Source organism: Sphaeramia orbicularis, chromosome 6 (assembly GCF_902148855.1).
Source record: "Sphaeramia orbicularis chromosome 6, fSphaOr1.1, whole genome shotgun sequence".
Lineage (NCBI taxonomy): Eukaryota > Metazoa > Chordata > Actinopteri > Kurtiformes > Apogonidae > Sphaeramia > Sphaeramia orbicularis.
In genome coordinates this window covers 40,867,752-40,894,938 of record NC_043962.1, presented here as the reverse complement: position 1 = coordinate 40,894,938, position 27,187 = coordinate 40,867,752, and the positions used below count along the sequence as shown (strand labels likewise).

At 35.2% G+C, this 27,187-nt stretch overlaps 1 protein-coding gene across 1 annotated transcript in view; it reads right to left on the bottom strand.

The window, feature by feature from the left end:
• The window catches only part of snx33 (sorting nexin 33), a 68,510-nt gene extending 42,014 nt beyond the window's left edge, over positions 1-26,496 (bottom strand). Inside the window, exon 1 of the mRNA XM_030136602.1 lies at positions 24,122-26,496. Within this exon, the coding sequence (XP_029992462.1) occupies positions 24,122-25,553 (1,432 nt within the window). The 5' untranslated portion in view covers positions 25,554-26,496. The remainder of the gene's footprint in view (positions 1-24,121) is intronic.
• Between the last annotated feature and the right edge of the window lie 691 nt (positions 26,497-27,187).

Below are 27,187 nucleotides of genomic sequence, written 5' to 3'. Positions count from 1 at the left end.
GGTAGGACTGATGTTCTTGGAGACATCTGTAATCTCCTACAGCAGCGCACTGGGCCAACACAGACAGGAATGTACAAGCATGCGGATACACAGTGTGTGCGAAGACGTGGGCCTAGCCTTCGACGCGATTTATGAGCAAGAAAAGCAGAGGAGAGAAAACATTTGTTCTCCATAGTCACCACAGTCAACAAGGAGGACTGGAGCCAACAAAACATACAATCCCTGTTTAAGAGGTGAAGTAACTAGGCCGTGCACACTTCAGAGTCCCACGCATGCTTCCACTGAGTTTTATATACGTGCAGGATTTCGCTGTGTCGTAACCAGTGCGTGGAATGTTAATTGATAACATAATGATGATATAAACACACCATGTGCTCCTGGTCGACCCTCAGAACAATTAAACAATACTGGGACCTATTCATGCAAAGCCTCGCATTCAACCCTTCTGTTCGACGTCTCTTATCAGCGCAGAATAATGAGGCATTTGGCAAACAGATTTACTCCGATCAGCTCAAAAATGTCTATTCTTCAAAACCGATGCAGACCTACATGTGGTTTTGTAATGTGTTGCCATATGGGGGACATCTAACCTCTTGTCCAGATTAAAAGTCTGGCGGGGGTGTTGGAGGCGTCCCAGGGGAGCTGGCTCATTCTTTAACTGAATAATGCTCTGCTCTGTGTGGATCACAGTAGGTTTTATCCCACTATCTGCAGCAGCTGACTAGGAGGAAAGACAAATACCTCCCTATTTATGCTTTAATACCTAATATGTAAATGTCAAACAATTAGTAGATAACAGTTGAACTCTGCAGGGCTTTATCTTTATTTTTCTTCAGCGTTGTCTCTTTAAATTTTCTCCTATGGAAGTAAATCTGGCTCATCAGATTTTGAATTATAAAAGCCTTGAATTTCTAGCACTGATTTTTTTTTGCACTAAAATTAAGTATCTGAATTTTTTGTCTCTGAATTCAACTACGTTCATAAATTTAGAATAAAAAAACAAAAAATTTAAAAAAATTCAGATGCAAAAAATTCAGATCACACATCCGGAACACCAAGAATAAATAACACTGGGTTACAAAAAAATGTTTTTTGCAAGTTGTCTAGGTTTTTTCAACTGAATTAGGCCCATTTTGCACTGCCAAATCCAAAAATGACATCTGTTTTTCTCAATCAGGTCAGGTTTTTTTTTGCTAATTTGGTTTTGAAAAATTTGATCTTCTCACAAAATTGATTACATTTTTGTGACTTTATCAGTTTATTTTTTATATAGTTCTCACCCAAAATAGGTTTTAAGAGAAAAAAAAATCATTTTCTCACAGGATGTATTTATCATTTATTATGTATTCACCGCAGATGTAGCAGAATACATCAGGCTTATTTTTGCAAGATCTTCTAGTCGAAGCCATTTCATTCACCTGTAATATTAAAAAAAACATTAATCATAAATTGGCAAAAGTAAAATCTTCAGAACTCATTTATTGCAAGAAATATAAAAGAATTTTGAATCATATGATGTAAAAATGCCCATAAATGTAAGCAAAAATGTTAAAAAGCCAATATGTAGCATAGTTCAGAAAGTTGACCTGATTGAGCAAAATGAATGTGATTTTTGGATTCAGCACACCAAAATTATCCTAAATCAGCTCAAAAAACTTAAACAATAAATTTGTTGTTGACCAGTGTAATCGATTCTATCTCAAGTCGAACTGACAGCCAGCCAATCGAGTTACGTTAGGTTGGTCAAGTGACGCCGATGCAGGAAGATGGTCAGCGTGGTTGTGTGATCTGAATTTTTTGTATTTGAATTTTTGGCTTTCGAATTTTTTGCATCTGAAGTTTTTGTATCGGAATTTTTTTTTATTCGAAATTTATGAACATAGATGAACTCAGAGACAAAAAATTCAGAATCTTAATTTCAGTGCAAAAAAAAAATTCAGATAATTTCAGTGCAAAAAAATTCAGATACTTAATTTCAGTGCAAAAAAAAAAAAATTCAGATACTTAATTTAAGTGCAAAAAAAAAATTCAGATAATTTCAGTGCAAAAAAAATTCAGATACTTAATTTCAGTGCAAAAAAAAAATTCAGAATCTTAATTTCAGTGCAAAAAAAAATTCAAATAATTTTAGTGCAAAAAAAATTCAGATACTTAATTTCAGTGCAAAAAAAAAAAATCAGAATCTTAATTTCAGTGCAAAAAAAAATTCAAATAATTTTAGTGCAAAAAAAATTCAGATACTTAATTTCAGTGCAAAAAAAATCAGAATCTTAATTTTAGTGCAAAAAAAAATTCAGATAATTTCAGTGCAAAAAAATTCAGATACTTAATTTCAGTGCAAAAAAAAATTCAAATAATTTTAGTGCCAAAAAAATTCAGATACTTAATTTCAGTGCAAAAAAAAATCAGAATCTTAATTTCAGTGCAAAAAAAATTCAGATAATTTCAGTGCAAAAAAATTCAGATACTTAATTTCAGTGCAAAAAAAAATTCAGAACCTTAATTTCAGTGCAAAAAAAAATTCAAATAATTTTAGTGCCAAAAAAATTCAGATACTTAATTTCAGTGCAAAAAAAATCAGAATCTTAATTTCAGTGCAAAAAAAATTCAGATAATTTCAGTGCAAAAAAAATTCAGATACTTAATTTCAGTGCAAAAAAAAATTCAAATAATTTTAGTGCCAAAAAAATTCAGATACTTAATTTCAGTGCAAAAAAAAATCAGAATCTTAATTTCAGTGCAAAAAAAAATTCAGATAATTTCAGTGCAAAAAAATTCAGATACTTAATTTCAGTGCAAAAAAAAATTCAGAACCTTAATTTCAGTGCAAAAAAAAATTCAAATAATTTTAGTGCCAAAAAATTCAGATACTTAATTTCAGTGCAAAAAAAAAATTCAGAATCTTAATTTCAGTGCAAAAAAAAAAATTCAGATAATTTCAGTGCAAAAAAAAAAATTCAGAATCTTAATTTCAGTGCAAAAAAAAAAATTCAGATAATTTCAGTGCAAAAAAAAATTCAGATGCTTAATTTCAGTGCAAAAAAAAATCAGATACTTAATTTCAGTGCAAAAAAAAAATTCAAATAATTTTAGTGCCAAAAAAATTCAGAATCTTAATTTCAGTGCAAAAAAAAAATATTCAGATACTTAATTTCAGTGCAAAAAAATTCATTGCTAGAAATTCAATAGCTTTTATAATTCAAAATCTGATGAGACAGATTTACTTCCGTATTCTTCCTTCAGAATTTATGCAATAACATAGACCTGTGATATTTGTCAGTATCAAAAACAATATGCCATTTCTTCAGTACACAAAGGTGATGTTTATCCCGATTTCTTTCTGTCTCAGATTTCAACAGATCGGGCAGATACTCACACCATGGGACGGGTTGGGTTCGCTCTTTTGTGATCGCCTCTGTATTGAAGTAAAGCGTCAACAGGTAGTTTTGTTTCAGATTAGCGCCTCGACCGTTGCCAGGTACAAACAGAACTTGATATCTGTGATAGTCTCACACATACCGCTTCTAATTTCTGTCAACTTAGTCTTACTTCTAGAAAATACACATTTGAATCTTGACACCAGAATAAGGTCTGACTAGTGTAGCTGAGTTTATGGGCAGTATATTAAAATCAGGAATAAGCTGAGGCTGTAAAGAATCAAACTGAAGTAATGATAAAAAGGCTCTAGTTTGTCCAAAAATCGGCACAGACTTTACTTTTCATTCAGTATGAGCAATAACAAACTAAGTGTTTTCAGAAAGATTTCAGGATTAACAACAAACAAGTAATTGTTAAAGGCAAAGCAGTTGTAGCTGCAGCGCTCTGACATCTGCCGCTCCACAAAAGCCTCAAAGACCTTTTATTCTACAACAATGAAATGCAATTAACCCTCTGGATCAAGGTTTTTATATCTGAGTTCCATCAAGGTCTAAACTATCAGTAAACATTCTCTCATAGTTCATAACAGATTATGGCTGCTCTCATTAAAATTACAGCTGCAACTAGAGATGGGGAATATATTGAATTCATTTGATGGATCAGCATTCTGCTTTCTGGAAATAGCGAAAATGCTAAAAAAAGATTGTTCCTCCACAGAGTTTTCTTGCTCAGCAAAAGTTCCAGATGCAACCGGTTTGCTTTTTGTGACTTATGAATTGTAAATGTGGTTCTGTTGTCATATATGGTATGTAGCTTCAGACAGGACAGACGATTAGAAGATTCTTTATTTATATAAATATTTATATAAATACCAAATTTCTTATTTTTCTCTATATTTTCATTTTTCAGTCATTTTTGGTTTTTCTGTCTTTTTCTCTGCACTTGCTTGTATGCTGCTGCTGTTAACTGAAATTTCCCCACGGTGGGATAAATAAAGTTTTATCTTATCTTAATGTTTGAATCATGATTTTTCTTCAGTTCACTACAGTCATTATTGTCTATAATATTGAAAAATATTGCAATTTAGGCTAATATTTTGGCCATGTTGCCTATTGTTATTTTCATTGTTGATAAAATGTCAAAAAAAAATGGTGGAAAATGATCAGTTTTTCCAAAAGGTCAAGATGGCATCTTCCAAAGTCATTTATCCACAGTGTTAATTCATTTTATAGTTGATAACCGATTTTTCTGTATTTGCTTGTCATACGTTGCTGCTGTTAACTGTGAAATTTCCCCATGGTGGGATGAATAAAGTTTTATCTTATCTAAATCTTTATTTATTCATTTTCTGAACCCGCTTTATCATCACTAGGGTCACGGGGGTCACTTGGAGCCTATCCCAGCTACTTACGGACGAAGGCAGGGTACACCCTGGACATTTCACCAGTTCATCACAAGGCTAAATCTTTAAATCATGTTTTTTTTCTTCAGTTCATTACAGTCATTATTGTCTACAATATTTTAAAAAAAAATTGCAATTTAGGCTAATATTTTGGCCACGTTGCCCATTGTTATTTTCATTTTGATAAAATGTCCAAAAAATAGTGAAAAATTACAATCAGTTTTTCCAAAAGTTCAAGATGGTATCTTCCAAAATCATTTATCCAGTGTTAATTTATTTTATAGTTGATAACCGATTTCTCTGCATTTCCTTGTTGTATGTTGCTGCTGTTAAGTGTGACATTTCCCCACGGTGGGATAAGCAATGTTTTATCTTATCTAAATCTCTGAATCATGTTTTTTCTTCAGTTGATTACAGTCATTATTGTCGAAAATATTAAAAAAATATTGCAATTTAGGGTAATATTTTGGCTATGTTGCCCATAGTTATTTTCATTGTTTATAAAATGCCTATAAAATGTAAAAAAAAAAAAAAAAAAAAAAAAAAAAAAAAGAGGTGAAAAATGATGATCAGTTTTTCCGAAAGTTCAAAATGGCATCTTCCAAAGTCATTTATCCACAGTGGTAATTCATTTTATAGTTAATAATCAACTTCTCTGCACTTGCTTGTTGTGTGTCGCTGCTGTTAACTGTGAAACCATCCCATGGTGGGATAAATAAAGTTTAATCTTATCTTAATCTTTGAATCATGTTTTTTTTCTTCAGTTCATTACTCATTATTGTCTATAATATTAAAAAAATATTGCAATTTAGGCTAATATTTTGGCCATGTTGCCCATTGTTATTTTCATTGTTGATAAAATGTCTATAAAATGTAGAAAATTATCAGTTTTTCCAAAAGTTCAGGATGGCGTCTTCCAAAGTCACATCCTGTCAATAACAACAGTTTTATACGAGCGTTATTCCAAAAAGATGTTACAACAATACCCTGTGTTATATCTCATTGGAATAGGTTGGTAGATGACATACCATGGAAAACGGTCTGGCTTCACCCTAACAGATATCTGATTACCAATAAAGTTACAGAAATATCCTTTAAACTCATTCATAAGTTCTATCCAGCGAAATGTTACATTAAAAATAGATTTAAGAAAGATATTGATATAAACTGTAGCTTTTGCAGTGAATGTCCTGAAACTGTTATTCATTTATTTTGGCTCTATTGTTCAAACTTTTTTGGCAAAAACTCTGTGATTTTATTCATAATAACATTGAAACACATTTTGTGTTGTTTTGGAAGAATGTATTGTTTGGCCTATTTGATAGTAACTTGCTCCAAAGTGAATCACTATGCCTGATAAATCTTTTAATTTTTGATCTTGAAATTTCACATGCATTGTTGTAAATAATCAGCAAAATGCCATGCTTTACTGCATTCTATAATAATTTGAAACAATACATTCTCTCAATTAAGTACTCTGAAAAGCGAAAGGCAATCAAAATTGTTGAAATCTGTACTTCCCTTAATATATTCATCTGAACTTAGACACCCCTAGTACAAGTTGGCATACTTTTTTCTTTTTTTTCCTGTCTTTCCTATCCTCTTTTTCTTCTCTCCTTTCTTTCTATACATGATTATAATTAAGCAGTTACATAATGATTTCTATCGTGACTGATTACTTTGTATGTTTAGTATGAAAAGTCTATATTTGCAACGTAAACTGTGCTGTTCTAAATAAGTAAAAGTAAAAGTATATACATATATATATATATATATATATATATATATAAAATCTTCCAAAGTCATTTATCTACAGTGTTATTTCATTTTATAGTTGATAACCAATCAAATAATCATATATCAGTGGTGATTTCTCATAGACTGCAAGGGAAGCTCTGCTTCCCCTAAAATTACAAAAATTAAATGGTTAAATATATACGGTCGTGTTGACATTTCATTGACTACAAATGTGTTAGAACACACTTATCTCAAAGATGAGTTTGTTCAGAATCAGCTTTATCACAAATCAACAGACTCGATGTTGTTCACTTCTCATACATTCCCGTTGCGCTGTTTTCTCATTCGATCTCTGCTCAGTGCATTTGTCCGTAGACGCTCAGCATCCATGCACTTCAATGGGACTGAGTGGAATAGTTTTTTTCATTGCCTCAAAACTGGACGGTAATTGGATAAATCCCACGATGTTGTCCCGCCCCTGGACGCCTGGCATCTCTGGGGGTGAATGGAGCTGTGGGCAGAGCTCGGCCGGGCTGGACGCTGAGCTTCCATGTGCTGATTGGAGGATCAATCAAAAGGCTGAATTGCGTTTGATTGACAGCTATTTTGAGATCTACTCCTTCATTTGACAGAGTTCAGTTTAATACCGTCGCGCATTCTGCTGTGAAATGGAGAGAGAAACCACTACGAAATTACTTGTTCATTTCTTGCACTGTAAATAAAACACACTCATTGTACTTCCTTGTTTCAATTTAACATAATTTCAGCATTTTCTTGTTTACTTGGTACGATAAGGTCACTGACCATTTTCTTAAAAAGGAATGGAGGGCTGAGTTTATGTTTAAATAACTTGACTTTTTTTTTGTGATGTAAGCCGACAATGAGCTTCCCCTCTCTGAAAGACGAGCAGCCGCCACTGTCATATATAATATTAAAAGAAGCCAATGGACAAGAGGACTGTCTGTCAAATTCACTAAAAGGCTGCAAAAGAGAAGAAACCAAAAGCTGGGCCAAAACAGGACAGAGATGTATGATGTACACACTAACATTCCTCTGACATTATCCAAAAGCCTCCCCTCCATAAAGCCATGTGATCAAGACCACATGCAGCCACTGCCTAACACCACATCTCTAAGACAGTTAACATTCCTGAAGTTCACATGCTCACCAGGATCACAGTCAAGACCGGCTCCTATAGGCCTTAGTAAAGGGAAAGTCATGCAGAAAGGCAGTGATGTGGACATGAGGAGGAGGAGGAGGAAGAGGAGGAGTGCACCGGAAAAGGTTGACCTCAGTACTGTGTGTTCTGAGTGTTGCTACAGCTGTATCTGGTTCAGCAGAACACAAGTCACATCAAGGCGAGTTATCTGGACCGGTAGGGAAGACTCTGCAGAGGGAAAGGGTCTCTGCCTGCACAAAAACAATGCAACACAACCTTCTACTGCGCAGTATTGTTGTCGCATAGTCAGAGTTGGGCGTTGGCAGCACAGGAGCAGTTTTGATACTGATACCAAAATAATACTTCCTGTGACAAAGATGTTTTTCTAAAGGCGGCTTTACCAAAAAAATGTTTATAGGCTTTAAAGCTCTAACACAGGGGTGTCAAACCCATTTTAGTTCAGGGGCCACATACAGTCTAATATGACATAAAGTGGGCCAGACCAGTAAAGTAATTTAAATAATAGGATAAAAACTTTTGAGTGAAAAAGTTAATTCTGTAATGAAAATGTTCACACCTACGAAATGTACCTGAACATGACATGAACAAATATGAACAACCTGAACATTCGTTAGTAAAATAAGTGCAATGTTAACGACAATATTACGCCTTAGTTTATCAATTTTACATGTGAATCTCAATTTAAAGATCACAGTGGATCTACAAATACACAAAACATTAAATAACAGGGAGAATATTATTAAAATTCCACATACTTCTCTTAAGACATTTCAGATATTCACATTTTTTGTAAAATACTAAATACTAAGACAAATTTACAGTTTTCATTTTTTATAGGTTATTATGATAGCATTTTACTGGTCTGATCCACTTTAGATTGAATTGACCTAAAATGATGTTAACACCCTTGATTGTTAATATCTTCAGTGTAATTTTTACATTTCACAAATTCATCTCAGGGGCCGAATTGAACCCTTAAGCGGGCCGGATTTGGCCCCCGGGCCAGATGTTTGACACCTGTGCTCTAATATGTAACATTTCCACATAAAAACTTATGTTGCATACATTTTGTTGCTGCCCACTTATATCAAATATTTGCAACAATATTCACACAGAAATTTTATTTTAACTTTTACTCCTTTACACTCTTACAGACATTTAACTTAACTAATAATGTGCTTTTAATTGAATGTGTAATAACCTGTACTACCTCCTAGTACTTGTATTATTATTCTTTTCTGATACAGTACTCTATTTTACAAGTGTGTATTTGTGTCTGCCTGTGCATTAATTGTTTTTATATGTTTGAGCTGTGTTTATGTTTTATTTCTGCTTTTGTTCATGTCTTTTTTTTATCTTGTGACTCAGAGAAACACACAAGAATTCCAGTGTACCTATACTCCAGTGTATCTGTGCAAATGGCAAATAAAGTCTATTCTATTCTATTCTATTCTATTCTACAGGGTGGGGAAGCAGACTTTACAATGAACATTTAGTTGTTTTTTCTCAGCAGGCACTACGTCAATTGTTTTGAAACCAAGTATATATTGATGTCATAATCATACCTAACACTATTATCCATACCTTTTCAGAAACTTTTGCCCATATGAGTAATCAGGAAAGCAAACGTCAAAGAGTGTGTGATTTGCTGAATGCACTCGTCACACCAAAGGAGATTTCAAAAATAGTTGGAGTGTCCATAAAGACTGTTTATAATGTAAAGAAGAGAATGACTATGAGCAAAACTATTACGAGAAAGTCTGGAAGATACTATTAAAGAAGAATGGGAGAAGTTGTCACCCCAATATTTGAGGAACACTTGCGCAAGTTTCAGGAAGCGTGTGAAGGCAGTTATTGAGAAAGGAGGACACATAGAATAAAAACATTTTCTATTATGTCAATTTTCTTGTGGCAAATAAATTCTCATGACTTTCAATAAACTAATTGGTCATACACTGTCTTTCAATCCCTGCCTCAAAATATTGTAAATTTTGCTTCCCCACCCTCTATTCTATTCTATTCTATTCCGATTTAATGGTCCATTTTATGTGGTTGCCCTTAATGTTTAACATTACTTGCAGTTATTTTCTTAGAATGAATTGACATAACTTGAATATATGACCCTAAACACTACAGTCGCGGAAAAAATTATTAGACCAACAAAAGTCATCAAAAACAATGGTTATGCAATCAAGTACTAACTCCTGTGTGTATCATGTGACTAAAACAGACAGAAAAGAAAACATGAAATGCCTAAAACCACTGTTTTTGTCAGTACAATGCCATAGATATTGATGTAAGGACTGAAGTGATTTTGGTTATTATCAAGAAAACATGGAAAATGTCTAGATATCAGCTCTGGGATTAAACTTCTATGAGTTATTGTTGTTGTTATCATTATATTTGTCCAAACAAATGTACCTTTAGTTGTAGCAGGCATTAAAATGAACAAGAAACTGAAGAAAACAAGGGTGGTCTACTTAATTTTTTCCGCGACTGTATGTGAATAAAACCTGATAAATTACTCCTCCTGTAAATGTCATAGGCATAAGTTTTCATGAAAACAATTTGCATGCTAATTCATCACTAAATTAAAACTTTTTAATCTATTTTTGTATTTTAGTCTATCATTTTGCTTTTTTTAATCTTCTGTACAACACTGTTTTAATCGTACAGCTGTTTTGTCTTTAATCTATTCTTGTATTTTTCTTTTATTTTTGGTTTTCCCCTGTAAGTCGCTTTGGAAAAAAGCATCTGCCAAATACATAAATGTAAATGTAATGTAAATGTAAATGTTCTGTTACTACTTCCACTATAGGTACTTGTTAAAACTGTGCCGTTTTTGAATTAACAAGTACTGAAAAACATTTAAAGAAAGCCAATATAAGATTGTGTTTACATTCAATTCAAAGCTGTATCTTTGGGAAGTAAAACAGAAATAAGTGAAAACAGAATTTAAAGTAAATACATGTAGAGCAGGGGTGTCAAACTCATTTTAGTTCAGGGGCCACATTCAGCCTAATATGATCTAAACTGGGCCGGACCAGTATAATAATACAAATAATAGAATAAGAACTGATAAATAATGCCAACTCCAAAGTTTTCTCTATGTTTTTGAGTGAAAAAAAGTCAAATTCTGCAATGAAAATGTTTACATCTATGAACTGTACTTGAACATAACACGAACAAATATGAACCTGAAAATTCTTATGAAAAATAAGTGCAACGTAAACAATATTAGGCCTTAATTTATCATTTCTACATGTGCATCACAACGTACAGATCACAGTGTATCTACAAATACATAAAACATTTAAAAACAGGCAGAATATTGTTAAAATTCCACATTTCAGACATTTTCGTACAAGGCCAGTCTGTAAATATAACCATTTTTGTAAAATTTTACTTTTTTCACATTAAAACAAAGAGGAATATTTGCAGTTTTCATTATTTATAGATTATTATGATAGTATTTTACTGGTCTGATCCACTTTAGATTGAACTGACCTAAAATGATTTTAACACCATTGATTGTTAATATTATCAGTTTATTTTCTGCATTTTACAGGTTCATCCCACGGGCCAGATTGGACCGTTTGTCGGGCCGGTCTTAGCCCAAGGGCCACATGTTTGACACCTGTGATGTAGAGTAAAGCACTCAGCAAAACTGCAGGGTGGAAATTTACGACTCTTTAAGGCATTTTCCGTCAAACTTGAAACCTTATATTCACATAAATAACAGTACAACAGGCCTTATAGTTACTTCCTTGAACCAGTCTTAACCATGTTTAGTTGAGCTAATGTTATATTTCCATTTCTCTGTGACTAATGTTTCTGGTGCTGACGTTCAAGCTGCTAAAGCTCATTCCTGAACCACCACCCCCTCAACATGAATGATTGTTGGTGGTTCTACCCTTAATTAGGGCTGTGTATTGGCAAAAATCTGGCGATACGATACAAATCACAATAGTAGGACCACAACACGCTATATCACGATATATCATGATACTGTTAAAAAGGCAATTTCTTTGTTTCTTTTTTTTTTTTTTTTTTTAAATGATTATTTCCTTGCAGAATTTAATTACACCAGTAATATGCACAAAATACTAAAACACATTTTTATTTGATCACAACCGAATCTAATGCTATATCACAAAATGTTCCTGTGCTCAAACTTAAATTATGTTTTACAGACATTACAGATTAAGATCCTGCTCAAATGTTCATATTCTTTTAGTTCATAACTAACATCATAACATTACTTTTGTGCAATCCCAACAAAGGAACTAACATTATTGAATAGAAAGTGTTAAATAAAAAAAAATAATAAAAAAAAAAAAAAACAAACAAACAAGCGTGAACCTCCACAATATCTACATATGAATAACTACCTAAAAAAATCAATACAGTACTTTTTAATATCGATACAGTATTGTGAAATGAAATATCGTGATATATTGCAGAACCGATAATTTCTTACATTCCTACTCCTAACATCATTTACAAATCTGACTAATTCTTTACACAGATTCCCAAAACAAATACAGTAATATGATTTATTGTGTCTGGAATTTTTAAGACCATTGAGTGTCAGACTTAAGGATTAATTATAAATATTAAGGATAATTTACAACTTAATTTAGGACAATCAAATGTAAGACTTTTTAAGGGTCTGCAAAAACCCTGAACACTGTTGTGTGGACAGCTTTAGCAACACGACTGTTCATCTGTTCCTCTTTGTTTAATTTCAGAATCAGATATTTACGAACTTGTGCACATGAAGCCAAATCTATTTGCATGGCTTGACAACGCTAGGGCTGAGTGATGAAATACTGTGTGCAATTTGAGTGGACGGACCCTATAATACAACTCAAATGGCTTTGATTTTCTCATTTTATTCAGGGTGGAGTCGATAAACGTAGCTCGCAGAAATGTATCACAAATGACCTCTGTGATAATGAGCGCCAGCTGTTTGAAGAAGATAATAACAGTTACTGGCAGTGTTATTTGCCCACTGGTAGCTGCCCTTTCCTTCCTCCTGAATGAACTCCAATCAACTGATATGACTGTTTGTTTGGGAGTTCTAAAGAATGCTGAAACGCCGGCACTTTGACTGTCTGAGACCTTTAGGAGGTTAAAAGGAGATAAAGTCTAAACTGCAGACGTCAGCAGAATTAATATTTCAGCTTGGGATTTAAGAAAAACAGCCTTAACGAACACAACTATGATGGTGTATTCAAATTAGGAATGGAAAATAATTATAATGTAAAAACATATGCTTTAAGTCATTAAGGCAGTGTTTTTCAACCTTGGGGTCGGGACCAAGGTTATAATAGTTTTGGATTTTTAATTATAGTTTAGTTTTATTTAGTTTTGACTTTTTTTTCTCTAATTCAGTTAGTTTTAATTAGTTTTTAGAGCAGGTTTGCTAGTTTTTATTAGCTGTCGTTTTTTCTGAATGCTTAGTTTTAGTTTAGTTTAGTTTTAGTTAGGGCTGCTCGACTATAGAAAAAAAAAATCACGATTATTTTAGCAATAATTGAAATCACGATTATCAAAAATGATTATTTGTTAACCTTAAAGTTGTTTATTTTTTTCTTGCAAAACAATGTAAAATATACTCTTTAAATATAAATAAAGCTTTTAACCACTAAAACAAAGTATGTTCACTTTTGTACGAAACAAAAAAATCTTTGAATGCAAATAAGTGCACTGTAAATTCAAGTATGTTTCCTTTTGGTAAACAAATAGCGCACTGGAATTAAACTGCTATAGACTTGCCATAGAACTGTAGCAATAAAAAAAAAAAAAACCTCACGTAAAGTGCAAATTATAAATTCAAGTATGTTCAATGTAGTATGAAACATAGTAAATTCAGTGGCGTGCCGTGAGGTTTCAGTTCAGGCCTTCTGTATACATCAGCCATTTACAGAATATGCATGTTAGGGTTTTACGGGTTCGGGTTAGGTTAATACGGGAGTTGCAGCGTAAAGAGATTCGAAGACAGAAGACTGCATTGCGGACGAAGTTGTAGACGGAGTTGTTTTTATGTGTTTTAGTTTTTCATAAGATTATGATAAAGGTCGCAGTGGTTAAACTTTAGATGGTTACAAAGGTTTGTTGTGTTTGCGGTCGGTGCGGACACAACTACGAAACACTTTTTGCACGTGATGTGTTTTTGCTCTTCGTCTTCTTCATCAAACCCAAAGTGATTCCATACAATTGAATTTGATTTGCCTTTTTTGTTTACCAAGCACTTCTGCTGTGATTCTCCTGCCATTTTTCCAGACCGCTTGGTACAACTTTCCTCTTAGGGTGGACTAGCTGGCAGCAGTGGCTTAGAGGGGGGCGGGGCAGAGCAGCTCATGGTAGCTTGCGTGCGCATGAATTAAAACAACTCAAAATTAATAATCGTTTTTTCTCGATTACATAATTTTTGTAATCGTTGCGTGTAATAATCGAAATTGTAATTGAATTTCGATTAATCGCACAGCCCTAGTTTTAGTATTAGTTTCATTTTTTTCATGTATTTTATCTTCCATCCTATTCAAAGAAATAAGTGAGGTTACCCTGGACCCTTTATTTGGGGGTGGGGTTAGGGCGCCTCATTGACTGAGCACAGACACAAACATATGTACAGTACCATGGATAAATTCCCTATAGCAGGTTGGAGGGGGTAAAGTAGGTGGGGGTGCGATCCATACACAACGTCACTTACGTGAAAACGAAACTGAAACTTTCTGTACTTTCACCGTTGGCTTCCCAACTTCTATACCTCTGTTATACCACTGATCTGAGACGAAATTTTCACGTTCTATCCTATATCAACATTGACAAAGACGAAAACGAAGGGAATTTTATCCAGAATTTTTATACGTTTTAGTTAGTTTTGTAAACACGCAATACAGTTTCAGTTAGTTATCGTTTTTTTCTTTTAATTTGAGTTTTTATTTATTTCAGATGACAAAAATGTTTTTTCAATTTCAGTTTTCGTCATTTTCGTTAACGATAACCTTGGTCAGGACCCCACGTGGGGTCGCCTGGAATTCAAATGGAGTCACCTGTAATTTCTAGTAATTGATAAAAAAAAAAAAAAAACAAAAAAGAAAAAAACTTACAAATAAAAAATATATGGCGAGTTGAGAGAGACAATCCCAATCCATAAAAGACATGACAAACTCTGAAGCTGAAACTGAAGCACTGTGGTACTGTTTATCTTTCAAATGTTCATTGTGGTCAGTTTCAGATGCTGCAGCTCTTTCATAATTCATAGTTTGAGTTCTTGTTTGTTCAGTATTAATTGTCAGCCTTGTAAATCCAAGCTGGACTGACTGTACATATCCTGACCAAGGAAAATCAAATTCTCACTTTGTGCAGTAATCTACACCTGGCTTTTCTGCCTCCGTCTATAATAATATACATTATATAGAATAAATGTCCTCTATAATTAATGTTTATCTGCGACATAGTACAGCAAACTATTATAAATTAATTTTAGCAAAAAAAAAAATAAAAAAATCTCCATTTTGAATGTCTGGGGTCGCCAGAAATTTGTGATGTTAAAATGGGGTCACGAGCCAAAAAAGGTTAAGAACCACTGCATTAAGGTTACTCATTAAATAATATCATTAGCCTCATAGCATAATTGCCTAACTCATACACAAATGGACAAAAGTATTGGGACACGTTGAATTCAGATGTTTCTTTTCTAACAGGGGTCCGACAATAACAATGTCAAATATCATAATATAGTTTTATATTGGGATAAATAGCATTGCATTGGTTAGTTTTGTTTAAATTGTTATCTTTGCTTCCAAAATGCCTCAGAGATGCTTTTTACTTAATTTCTCTCAACACTGATTTTGTTTTTATCCATGACTATGATTTTAAATGTTCTACCTCTACATTTCTAAAATATTTTTCATGCTCTGACTAAATAATAATCTTCTACCACAACTACCCATCTACTCCCAATCTCCCATTACACTATAAGGGAGTAATATTTTGCTTTTTTTAAAAAATGAAATTACCCATCTTATAACATTTCCCCGTGGTCCACATAAACTGTAAATGCTATGTTTGGGTCTGAATTCTTCATTAATTCAACTGTACAGGTCCATCTTCAACCCTATTTCTGAGTAATGACACCAGAAAGGTCTTTTTGAGCACTGGCCCTTTAAATGCATGCCCCACCCCCTTCAGGTTGTTAACCGTGCTTCTCTATCCCGCTCTTACCCCTTGTGCTCGTTAATACAACCAACGACTTAACATTTTAAGTAATCGGCTCAAAGCTTGGACATATTTTCAGCTTTTACTACAACAGCTGCTGTTGAGAAACAATTATGTCGTACTCTGAGAAATGTTCGTTGGAAGTCTTGACCTTATATGTGCAAATATCACAACGTAACTAGTTGTAAAACGTAACAAATTAAACAGGAATTGAAACAGGTTGTAGAAATCCACTCGATTTTTGCCGGAATAAATATAAAGATAGCTTTGCAGCACCTGGAGGGTTCAAATTCAAACTTTTTGAACTATAGGGTCCAAATACACAAATAAATGAATCAAAGACTAATAAAAGTGGGTGTAGCAAAATATGACCCATTTAAGGAAATTTAAACTATATGGACAAAAATGTTGGGACACATCATGGCTACAGCTGTAAGATGCCCTGTTCATGCTGATTTAAGATATTAACCCCTTCATGCATAGTGGTCACTACAGTGGACAGCTGTTCAAAGCTGTTCTCATACATTTATGGATTTTGTTGTTTTAGTTCCATATCAGCCAACACAGTGGATACGCTTATGCATAATCCCATACACTGTAATTCACACCATTACTGTAAATTTGCTGATCTAGATAAACCTGATCTGCAGAAACATGTTTGAGTGTGAAAAAAAAATGCCAATTGTTATTAGACTGTGATTAACTATTTTGTTTTTTAAACAAAAAGGATGTTTTTTGGTTTTTTTTGTTTTTTTTTTGCAAATTATCTCCATGCAGGTATGTTAAAATGTGAAAAAAACCATCAGATTAGCAGCATTAAAAATGTTTTTTATTTCATAGTTTTCATGCAGTATATCAGTAAATACATGTTTCTTTGCTTCTTCAGCTGAGTGGACATTTTTGCAACTCCATGAAAAATAGGCTCATAAAAATTTTCCTTTTTTTCATGCCTAAAGAGGAATAAAATCACTTAGGAAAAATATCTTGATTAAGGTTCTCATAATTAATGCATGAAAGGGTTAACATCAATATTAATAATCAATATGATATTTATCACAATATAAAACTATTATGACATAAACACCTAAATTTGACGTGTCCCATTACTTTTGTCCTTTTGTATGAGTTAGGCAATTATGCTATGAGGTTAACGATATACAAAAACATGAGTGTAAACTAATGCCGCTTTTCCATTACACAGTTTTGACACTAATTGTACTTGACTCTACTCAGTTTCAGTCGTTTTCCTTTACAACTGAATACCAACTCAATGTGGGTGGGGTCATTGTAGCAAGGTGGCCGCAAACTTCTGTGATGTCATTTGTATGTGACAAACGCAACACAACGAAGGATGTGGAGTTGCTCTCATGACTCACTCCCTGGCCAATCAGTGTCCTGCGTTCTGCTGACGTCACATTTTCAGCTCGCTTGGAACCCCGGCTGAGTATCAGACCGGGTAGTATCATCCAAGGGAAAACCCTACAAACTGAGTAGGATGTAGTCCAAGGGTGTCAAACTTATTTTAGTTCATGGGCCACATTCAGCTAAATTTGATCTAAAGTGGGCCGAACCGGTAAAATAATAACATAATATAGAAATAATGTCAACTTCAAAATTTTCTCTATGTTTTAGAGTGAAAAAAGTAAAATTAAACAATGAAAATGTTTACATCTACCAACTATCCTTTCAAACAATGTGAATAACACGAACAAACTGAAAAAATAAGTGTAATTTTAGCAATATTATGCCTCAATTTATCATTTCCACATGTTTATTATAACCAACAGATCACAGTGGATCTACAGATACACAAAACATTTAATATCAAGCAGAATATTATTAAAATTGTACTTCTCTTAAAATATTTCAGGTTGTTCATATTTGATTTCCACATGTTTATTATAACCAACAGATCACAGTGGATCTACAGATACACAAAACATTTAATATCAAGCAGAATATTATTAAAATTGTTCTTCTCTTAAAATATTTCAGGTTGTTCATATTTGTTCAGGTTATTCACATTTTTTGTTTCAGTGTAAATACATGAAAATATTTACATTTACTAAGAGAGAAATTTGAAGTTGTGAGTATTTATATGTTATTATGATGGTATTTTACTGGTCTGACCCACTTCAGATTGAATTGGTCTGAATAATGAACCTGAACTAAAAGGACTGTTAATATCTTCAGTGTAATTTTTGCATTTCAAAAATTCATCCCAAGGGCCGAACTGGAACCTTTGGCGGGCCGGATTTGGTCCCCGGGCCGCATGTTTGACACCTGTGATCTAGTCGAATAGGCGCTTGTGGAAAAGCCCAAAAGTCACAGACTGCACATGTGCGACACCTTTTAGGAAATCAAAGGAGCACAGTTGTAATGTGACCGACTCGGAGCATTCCCACATTGAAAACAGTGCCTTTTACTGTGAGAGCGTATGCTATCATTTGCAGCTGCGAGTACTGATTACTGCAAACATGCCGGACCACTTGTTGACTAGTTTTGTACTGAAGGGACATCACCTGACTGTACGTGGTCACATGTGGATATGAGAGGAGGTTTTTAAGGTTGAGGGTGATCTATATTCTAAGTGACTGCTCATTAAATTAAAGAAACCAAAAACCACAAAAGGGAAGTGATGATTTATGTGTTTGAAATGAATGAGACTGAATGGGTCATGGCAACAGTATCTTGTGTCTATTATGTAATGTAAATGCCATGGAAACTTAACCAAAAAAAAAAAAAAAAGGAAAAAAGGGGGGTGGGGGTAGTGGTGGAATTTGGGTAACTACTTTTTTCTTAAGTATGGTTTGATGCTAATACTTTTCTACTCTACTTAAAGCTTCAGCGCCTGATGTCACTGAGCAAAAATGCCATAATTACCTTTCAGGATTTAGTGAGTCAAGACATTTAAGAGGAAACAAGGCCTCGACGCCCAGCTCTTGGCTGTGTTTTTAGGCTGTAGAAAATATTTCTCAGTGATGCTACTCCTAGGTGCTTTAAACAGGTATGGGGGGGTTAAATATGTGACTAGAGGCTGTAAATACCAAAGATACTGTCAGGCACAGCTCTACTGCTTTACACCATGGACGGCATAGAGCAGGGGTGTCAAACTCATTTTAGTTCAGGGGCCACATTCAGCCTAATATGATCTAAAGTGGGCTGGACCAGTAAAATAATATAAATAATAGGATAAGAACTGATAAATAATATCAACTCCAAAGTTTTCTCTATGTTTTTGAGTGAAAAAAGTCAAATTCCTTAATGAAAATATTTTTACATCTACGAACTGCACTTGAACATAACATCAACAAATACGAACAATCTGAAAATTCTTAAGAAAAATCATTGCAATTTTAACAATATTACGCCTTAGTTTATCATTTATACATGTGCATCACAACTTACAGATCACAGTGGATCTACAAATGCACAAAACATTTAATAACAGGGAGAATATTATTAAAATTCCACATACTTAAGACATTTTTGTTCAGGTTATTCATATTTTTTGTAAAAGGCTAGTCTGTAAATATATACATTTGTGTAATTTGACTGTTTTTACACTAAAACAAAGGAGGGGAAAAAATGGTTTTCATTATTTGTAGGTTATTATGATAGTATTTTACTGGTATGACCCACTTTAGATTGAATAGACCTAAAATGATTTTAACATCCTTGATTGTTAATTTCTTCAGTGTAATTTTTGCATTTCACAAATTCATCCCATAGGTCGGACTGGAGTTTTTGGCGGGCCGGATTTGGCCCCCGGGCCGCATGTTTGACACTTGTGACATAGAAGCTTGGAAATGTTTTTTACAGAGACATGATGTGGCGTCCTCTCATCCACACGTGAACATTTTAGGTAAATTTGATTTTTTAACCCTTTATTGAGCAAGTGACTATTTTTGGTCATTTCCACATACATTACAACACAGTGACAGCTAGGGATGTCCCGATCTGATCTACAGATTGGTATCAGCTGGCATTTTTTAGAAGATCGGATCTGATTAGATTTAGTTATGAGATCGGGCCAATCCAGGTCCTGTTCGGGAAGGGGGGGGGGGGGGGGGGGGGGTCCTGCCCCCTCAAATTAAAGTTTCTGGAGGTAGAGAAAAGCTGCATAACAGCAGGAGGTTTAGAGGACTCAGTTAAGCATCTGTAAGTTTCACTTTCACTCTGTGCGTACTCATTATGAGGTCCAGTTGTGATGCGAAAGTCTGTTTTTTTTTTACCTGCTGGGCTTTTGTGGAATTACTTGACCTGACCCAGCTGGCCGCGCAAATAAACTGACATTCTTTTGAACCACCCCAACCTGACCTGTGAGTAACCCGCTTCACATCACTAATGAACGGCACCGAATGTACCCCCTTATAATACCTGGACAGGCCTGTCCATAGACACACTACAGCAGTGGAAAAGATAAGGTTCTAATCTGACCACAGTATGAATTTGGAAAGTGCAAAAATGATACTAAAGTTATTAAGAGTCAAAGGTGTCATACTTGTTTTAGTTCAGGTTCCACATTCACCCCAATTGTGATCTCAAGTAAAATAATAGTATAATAACCTAGAAATAATGACTCCAAACTTAAATGAAAATTTCATTGTAAAAAGTCCGTATTGGATCGGTATTGGATCAGTATCCGCAAAACTAATCCCAAAAAAAAATCGGATCAGAAGCAAAAAATCCAGATTGGGACATCACTAGTAACAGCTAGAGTTCCAGTGAGGACAGTGAGTCAACAACCTCAGGTCCAGTGTGGTCTACAGGGTCTGTAAGGTCCACCTCTGCATGAACAGTGAGTGTACCTGCTTTGTTAGGTACCATGAAGTAATGGTACTAATGTAAGGAATGATGTTCAAAGGGAGAATGTGGATGTTGACAGGGGTCTGGATCAGCACTTATGTTGGTCTAATGTTCTAAAAGTGGTGCTCTAATGTTCTAAAATACATGTTCCTTTCACCTTACATGTGTTTTTCTTGTATTTTTTACATATACTTATTGGATTTTTTTTTTTTTTTTTTTTTTTTTTTTTTTTTTTTTTTGCCACTTAAGGGTAAGGAGCCAAATATGGTAACTTCATCAACCTTGATTTTCTACATAATTTATTTTTTTCTAATTCACAAAAGTAATACAGTCTTAGGTCCTCCAATAACACACTAAGGTTGAAATTTAGAATTTTAAGAGTATTTCTATGAGTGCCCTATAAAGGGTTAAAAAAGCTTCCTGGAGTGAAGATTTGTTCAAAACTCTGGTTCATGTATCTGTGTGGACAGGGAAAATGGATAACTGTGAAAATGGTGGCATCACACTCAAATTCACGCATGCCAGTTGCAACTTTGCATAAGGCAGCAACAATGGCAAACACACATAAGCACACATCCATTTATTATTGCTTTGTTTGACTGAATACATAACGTCCTTCCCCGTTTGATCAGTCTTCATTATCAGGTTACTGTTCCTGAAATGCCACCATGATATCTGCACATTTGCTATAATAGGACACTCAGTGACTCAGTGTTTGTATTGTAACGTGACACTGAACAGCAGCTCCATCTTATCATCTGCCCACACATATGAATCACATTTTGCTCTAAATTTTGGCCCATTACCTGAGCTTGTGCGCCATGAATAAAGACAAACTATTTGAGTTTAAAAATAGTCTTTTTTTTTCTCACACCACTAGGAAAGTATTCTCACTGCACATGCTCAGAAGCATCCCTGCTGAGATGTTTTACATAAGGTTGATTACTACATACTGGCGTAGCATTTTTTGAGTATTCCTAGTCGTTTCTTGCATGCTCATGTGTATAGGGAGGATTTTATTCAACAAAGTCCGTGTAGACAGTTTTATAATAGTGTCTATGTCGAGGCCCAAAACGGAATCTGGCCCAATTCAGAATCGGGCCGGCCCAGAATGGAATTCTATTCTAGGCCGGCCTAGAATGGAATCCTGCTGCTATAATGTTATTTTTATACCATGTTTAATGCAAATGATCTAAATTATTACAAAAATCAATACATGGAATTTGCAAATATGTGAAAAAAAATGAAACAAACACCATTTTAATTGTAAACTATAATACACTTTATTTACGAATAGAACCTAGTGGTACTCCCCACCAATATATGGTACAGTGAAATCGACTGAAATTGACTATAGTTACACAAGGTATGTAAGACTGAAAATGTAAAATTATGACAAATTATGGAATTATGGATCATTTGCATTAAACATGGTATAAAAATAACATTATAGCAGCAGGATTCCATTCTAGGCTGGCCTAGAATAGAATTCCATTCTGGGCCGGCCCGATTCTGAATTGGGCCAGATTCCGTTTTGGGCCTCGACATCTATATTAGTGTTGACAGGACATTGGTCTTTTGATTTGGACAGAGAACAGAGAACGGCAGAGTGAAGGTGTATCTTTAAAATTTTTACTATGTATTAATTTATTATGTAAGTCCTTCATCCACCTCTGAAATAAGAGATAATAAGAGAAACGTGCAAGCAGACAATTTGGAGATGAACTGATGATGGTACCAAAATAAAGAGAAAAAATATATATATTGTTTCATTAATATATGCTATGAATGATATTGTGGCTTTGAGGAAATTCCATTCATCAGTATACAATGGATCAGACATAATGTAGTAGTCCCTCTACACCAGGGGTGTCAAACATGCGGCCCGGGGGCCAAAACCGGCCCGCCAATGGGTCCAGTCTGGCCCGCAGGATGAATTAGTGAAACACAAAAATTACACTGAAGATATTAACAATCAAGGATGTCAAAATAAATTTAGGTCAATTCCATCTAAAGTGGGTCAGACCAGTAAAATACTATCATAATAACCTATAAATAATGAAAACCACAAATTTTTCTCTTTGCTTTAGTGTAAAAAAAAAAGCAAAATTACACAAAAATCTTTACATTTACAAACTCGCCTTTTACAAAAATTGTGAAAAACCTAAACAAATATGAACAACCTGAAATGTCTTAAAGAGAATTAAGAGTAATTGTACCAATATTCTGTCTGTTATTAAATGTTTTGTGTATTTGTAGATCCACTGTGATCTGTAAGTTATAATGAACATGTGAAAATGAGAAGCAGAGGCCAAATAATGGCATAAATTGTTAAAATTCCACTTTTTTTCTTAATAAATTTCATTTTGGTCATGGTTGTTTGTGTTTTTCCACATTTTTTTTTTAAAGCATGTAAAAATTTTGATAATATAATTTTACTTTTTTCACTTTAAAACATAGAAATTAGACATACAAATTTTGGAATTGATATTTTTTTTGCATTACTGTGTTATTATTTTAATGATCCGGCCCACTGCAGGTCATATTGGGTTGTATGTGGCCCCTGAACTAACATGAGTTTGACACCCCTGCTCTACACAGAGTAAAAGACTTCTTGTTAACTTGCCAACAAAAGAGAATACTCCCTGATACAAACAGCATTCGGGGTGTTTCTCTGTAGCTCCCTTCTCTTATGCACATCTATATCACTGCATGGAGAATACTACAGGCCAACAGTGACTCCAGTACTCCTATATTACATCACCTTATCATTACACACCTGTTTACACACACGATGTCAAAGCGTATGACTGTCAAAGTATTTGCACAAACTAGAGAATGTGGGTGGGGGTGAAGTAGGAGGTGCAGATGACCTTTAACGCTGCAGGCGAACACTATGACCTAATATTTATCCTGTACTGACACATATTAACACAATGTTTTATTCTTTTTGCATATGCTACGTGTCTGCAGAGAGGATGAGGGAGAGACCAGGATGCTGGAGGCAACGTGACCTAATCTGTCATCCATAAAAGAATAATAGGAGAACAGTGACAAATAAGACTAGTTCCCAGACCACCAGAGGGAGATTTTCACAATTTTGTGCAATGATAAGCATCTGTATCCCCCTCCACATGTACTAGTATTAGTTTCATTTGTAGACTCCTTCTGTGAAAATGGTAAATGTTGACAATAATTTAGTCTTAGAGATAAAAAGGGGAGCAAGGCTTTAGACATCTAGTTTCAACATTAAAGATGCTGAAAGATCTACAAATGTTGGGATCTTTGGGATACATTTAAGTTCACTGTGGATTAAGTAAATATAACATTTCATCACGTTACATTTGTTGGAGAGGTCAGACAAACCTCCTTCATTTAGACATTACCTTTCTGTAGATGAATAATGTCTGGGAAGTTGGCGAGCAGGCCTTGGTAGAGTGACAGCTTGTCCAGCATGTGGAAGAGGTCATACTTAGGTTGCTCTGCAAACATCTCTCCGATGTTCTCGTAAGTGCGGCCCGTATGGGAGATGGCATTGTTGAGGGCCTCAGAGCTATGAGGAGGGTCAAGCATAAACGCCTGGCTGATGGACTGGAAGGCATTTCCCAGCCGCTGGAACTCCTTCCTGAATCCACCCAAATGTTTACGCACCAGCTCTGACGCAACATGTGTGAGTTGCATCACACTGTCGTCCATTTTCTTAGCAAAGGACTTGAAGGAGTCCACACGTTCCTCTACATCCTGAAGGTCCTGGTGTTCGTTCGGAATCTGAAGTGTCAGCATGAAGTGAGCGCCCACCATCTCGTCCTTCTCAGCTCGTCTCTTGCCCAGTTTCCATTGCTTGTCGTCGGCACACATCAGAAAGTGCTCAAAGCCCTCATACTGGGAAAGTACTGGGTGACTGGTCATGTGGTTCATCCATAGTATCAGTCGTCTTTTGCGCTTTTCGATGAAGTCTTCCTCAAATCGCCCGGTGGCCTGCTTCTCAGGCAGGTGAGGGACAGAGATCACAGTAAACTTGTGCAGCAGGCGGTTGTACAGCCAGTCGAAGTGTTTGTAGCGTCTATAGACAGGACGCCCTGTGTGGCTCGGCGTCACACGGTACGAAATGTACGTCTTGATGCCCTTGAACTTTGTTTGTTTTGTGGGATCTTCAATGGAGCAGCAGAAAGGTTGTGGGCTCTCCTTCCAGCCAGGTCCCAAGGGGCCCATGTCTATAGTATATGACTCTGCTATTTTGGCCATCATGGGTACATCACCCAACACAAAGGCTTCTACTCCTGAGCGGACAAAGCTGGAAAAGCGGTTCAAGTTCCTTCCAACCATACTACCCTTTCTGGAACTAGAGATGCTGTCCTGTCTCTCCATGTGCGGCTTGGACCTGTAGTACACATTAGGGTTGTTGGAGATGGGGCTCTGATGGGCATGTCCATTGGCCCCAGGGCTCCTGGTGTGGTCAGCATCCTCAACCACTGTGGATCTGTCGTCCCAGTCATCCCAGTCATCATCATCATCATCGTAGAAGCTCTGCTGCATGTGAAGAGGGGTGTTTGGGGTTGAAGGGAAATAGGAGGAGTCATTTCCTAAAGAGCCTGCTGGGCTTATGGAGCAGTCGGTCACATTAGAGTTGGAGCGAGTGCGAATAATTTCCACATAGGATGCAGGAAAGAGACCCCTCTCCCCTCGGCTGTTCTCCCCCTGAAACCAGCCATCCACTGAGTTCTCATCAAAAATAACCACTTCCTCATTCTCCTGAATGCTGATTTCCTCTTTGTTTTCACTTAGAAAAGTGTAGATAGCCTTGGCTTTCACTGACATCTTGACAATCCAGTGGGTCCTCAACCATAAACGTCTATATGCACATAGTGCCTAGATTAAACTGACACTGCTGTTTTGATGCATGTTGTATTGGAAACATCTGACACTAACTCACTGTAATATTTAAGCTCATCTCATTTTACATGGCAGCTGTTAGATCAGGTGTGCCCCAACACTAAATGCCTTATGTAAATTTAATGACCTATTAGTTTATAAACAGGAGAGGTCAGCAGTTATGTAAAACTGTCTTCTATCTACCAAAAAACAAACTTTACATGTAGATAAATAAACCTATTGTAAGCACATGCATCCTCAGGCTATTGAGGACATTGGTCTATTGTCCTGTCTGGAAGTTTGAACTGGAACTTCAGGCTCTGAAGACTGTTTCATTGACTCACTGAAGTAGCCTCTTCTTCCTTTCACATTACAATAACAACAACAACAGGTTGAAAAATCAAACTAGTTTCAGCAAAGACCTCTGGGAAAGGCACCGACGGTCGTTGTAATCCTTCCAAACGGGGCTGCAGCCTGGCGGTGTTCACTTCTCGGACACTTGCTTCTCATTACGGTGCGTTCACGGTCCATAGAACTGATCCTAGATGCAAATATCTCCAAGACAAAGTGGCCTGGCGTGAAGAAAAGCGCAGCGATGAGTAATGGTATCCCAGTGCATTTTCAGTCAGCTCCGCATTCCCTCATACTGAAACTTGCTGCGTTTTCCTTGTAAACAGGTTCCTGCGCATCTTCAGTCGATCCTTTAAATGAAAAACAAAGCAGAATCACAACACAAACACTGTGCGGCTGTTGGGGATCAACACGCATCCAGGCTCAGTATCATTTCCTGGGGTTTATTCCTATGCGCGCTGCAACAAAGTAACTCTTTCCATGACGTTAGGCTTGGACAATTGAAGGCAAGTTCGCCTTTTTTTTCATCAGCTTCTTTATATTCTTCGAAAGATGAGGAACTGCTCGACACCGCCCCCTACAGGACAAACACATCAGCTCCAACACAGACCAAAGCATCAAGGGAGATTATTATGAAAACAACAACAACAACAACAATGGTAATAATAACAACAACAATGATAATAATAACAACAACAACAACAACAACAATAATAATAATAATAATAATAATAATAATAATAATAATGATACTTGTACTACTACTACTACTACTACAACTGATAATAATAATAATAATAATAATAATAATAATAATAATAATAATAATAATAACATAATCACAATAATGATGATACTACTACTACTACTAATAATAATAATAATAACAATAATGATGATGGTGGTAATGATAATAATAATAATAATAATAATAATAATAATAATAATAATAATAATAATAATAATAATAATGATTGTAGTAGTAGTAGTCATAATAAGGATGATGATGGGTTGGTCATCTATTGTGAAGAAGGCAGACTTTCAGCTTGATAATTTTTCCTCAAAAGTACTTAATAATTTTGCCACAAAATAAAAACTAAACTACTTATTTGCATGTGCTGCATATCGTCGGCTTCCTGATAAAACCTGCTAAGTGACATTTTTGGTTGGGAATAAAAACCTGCTATCGCCCCTATTATAGCTTCAAATTTCAGTCTCCTGTGAAAGTT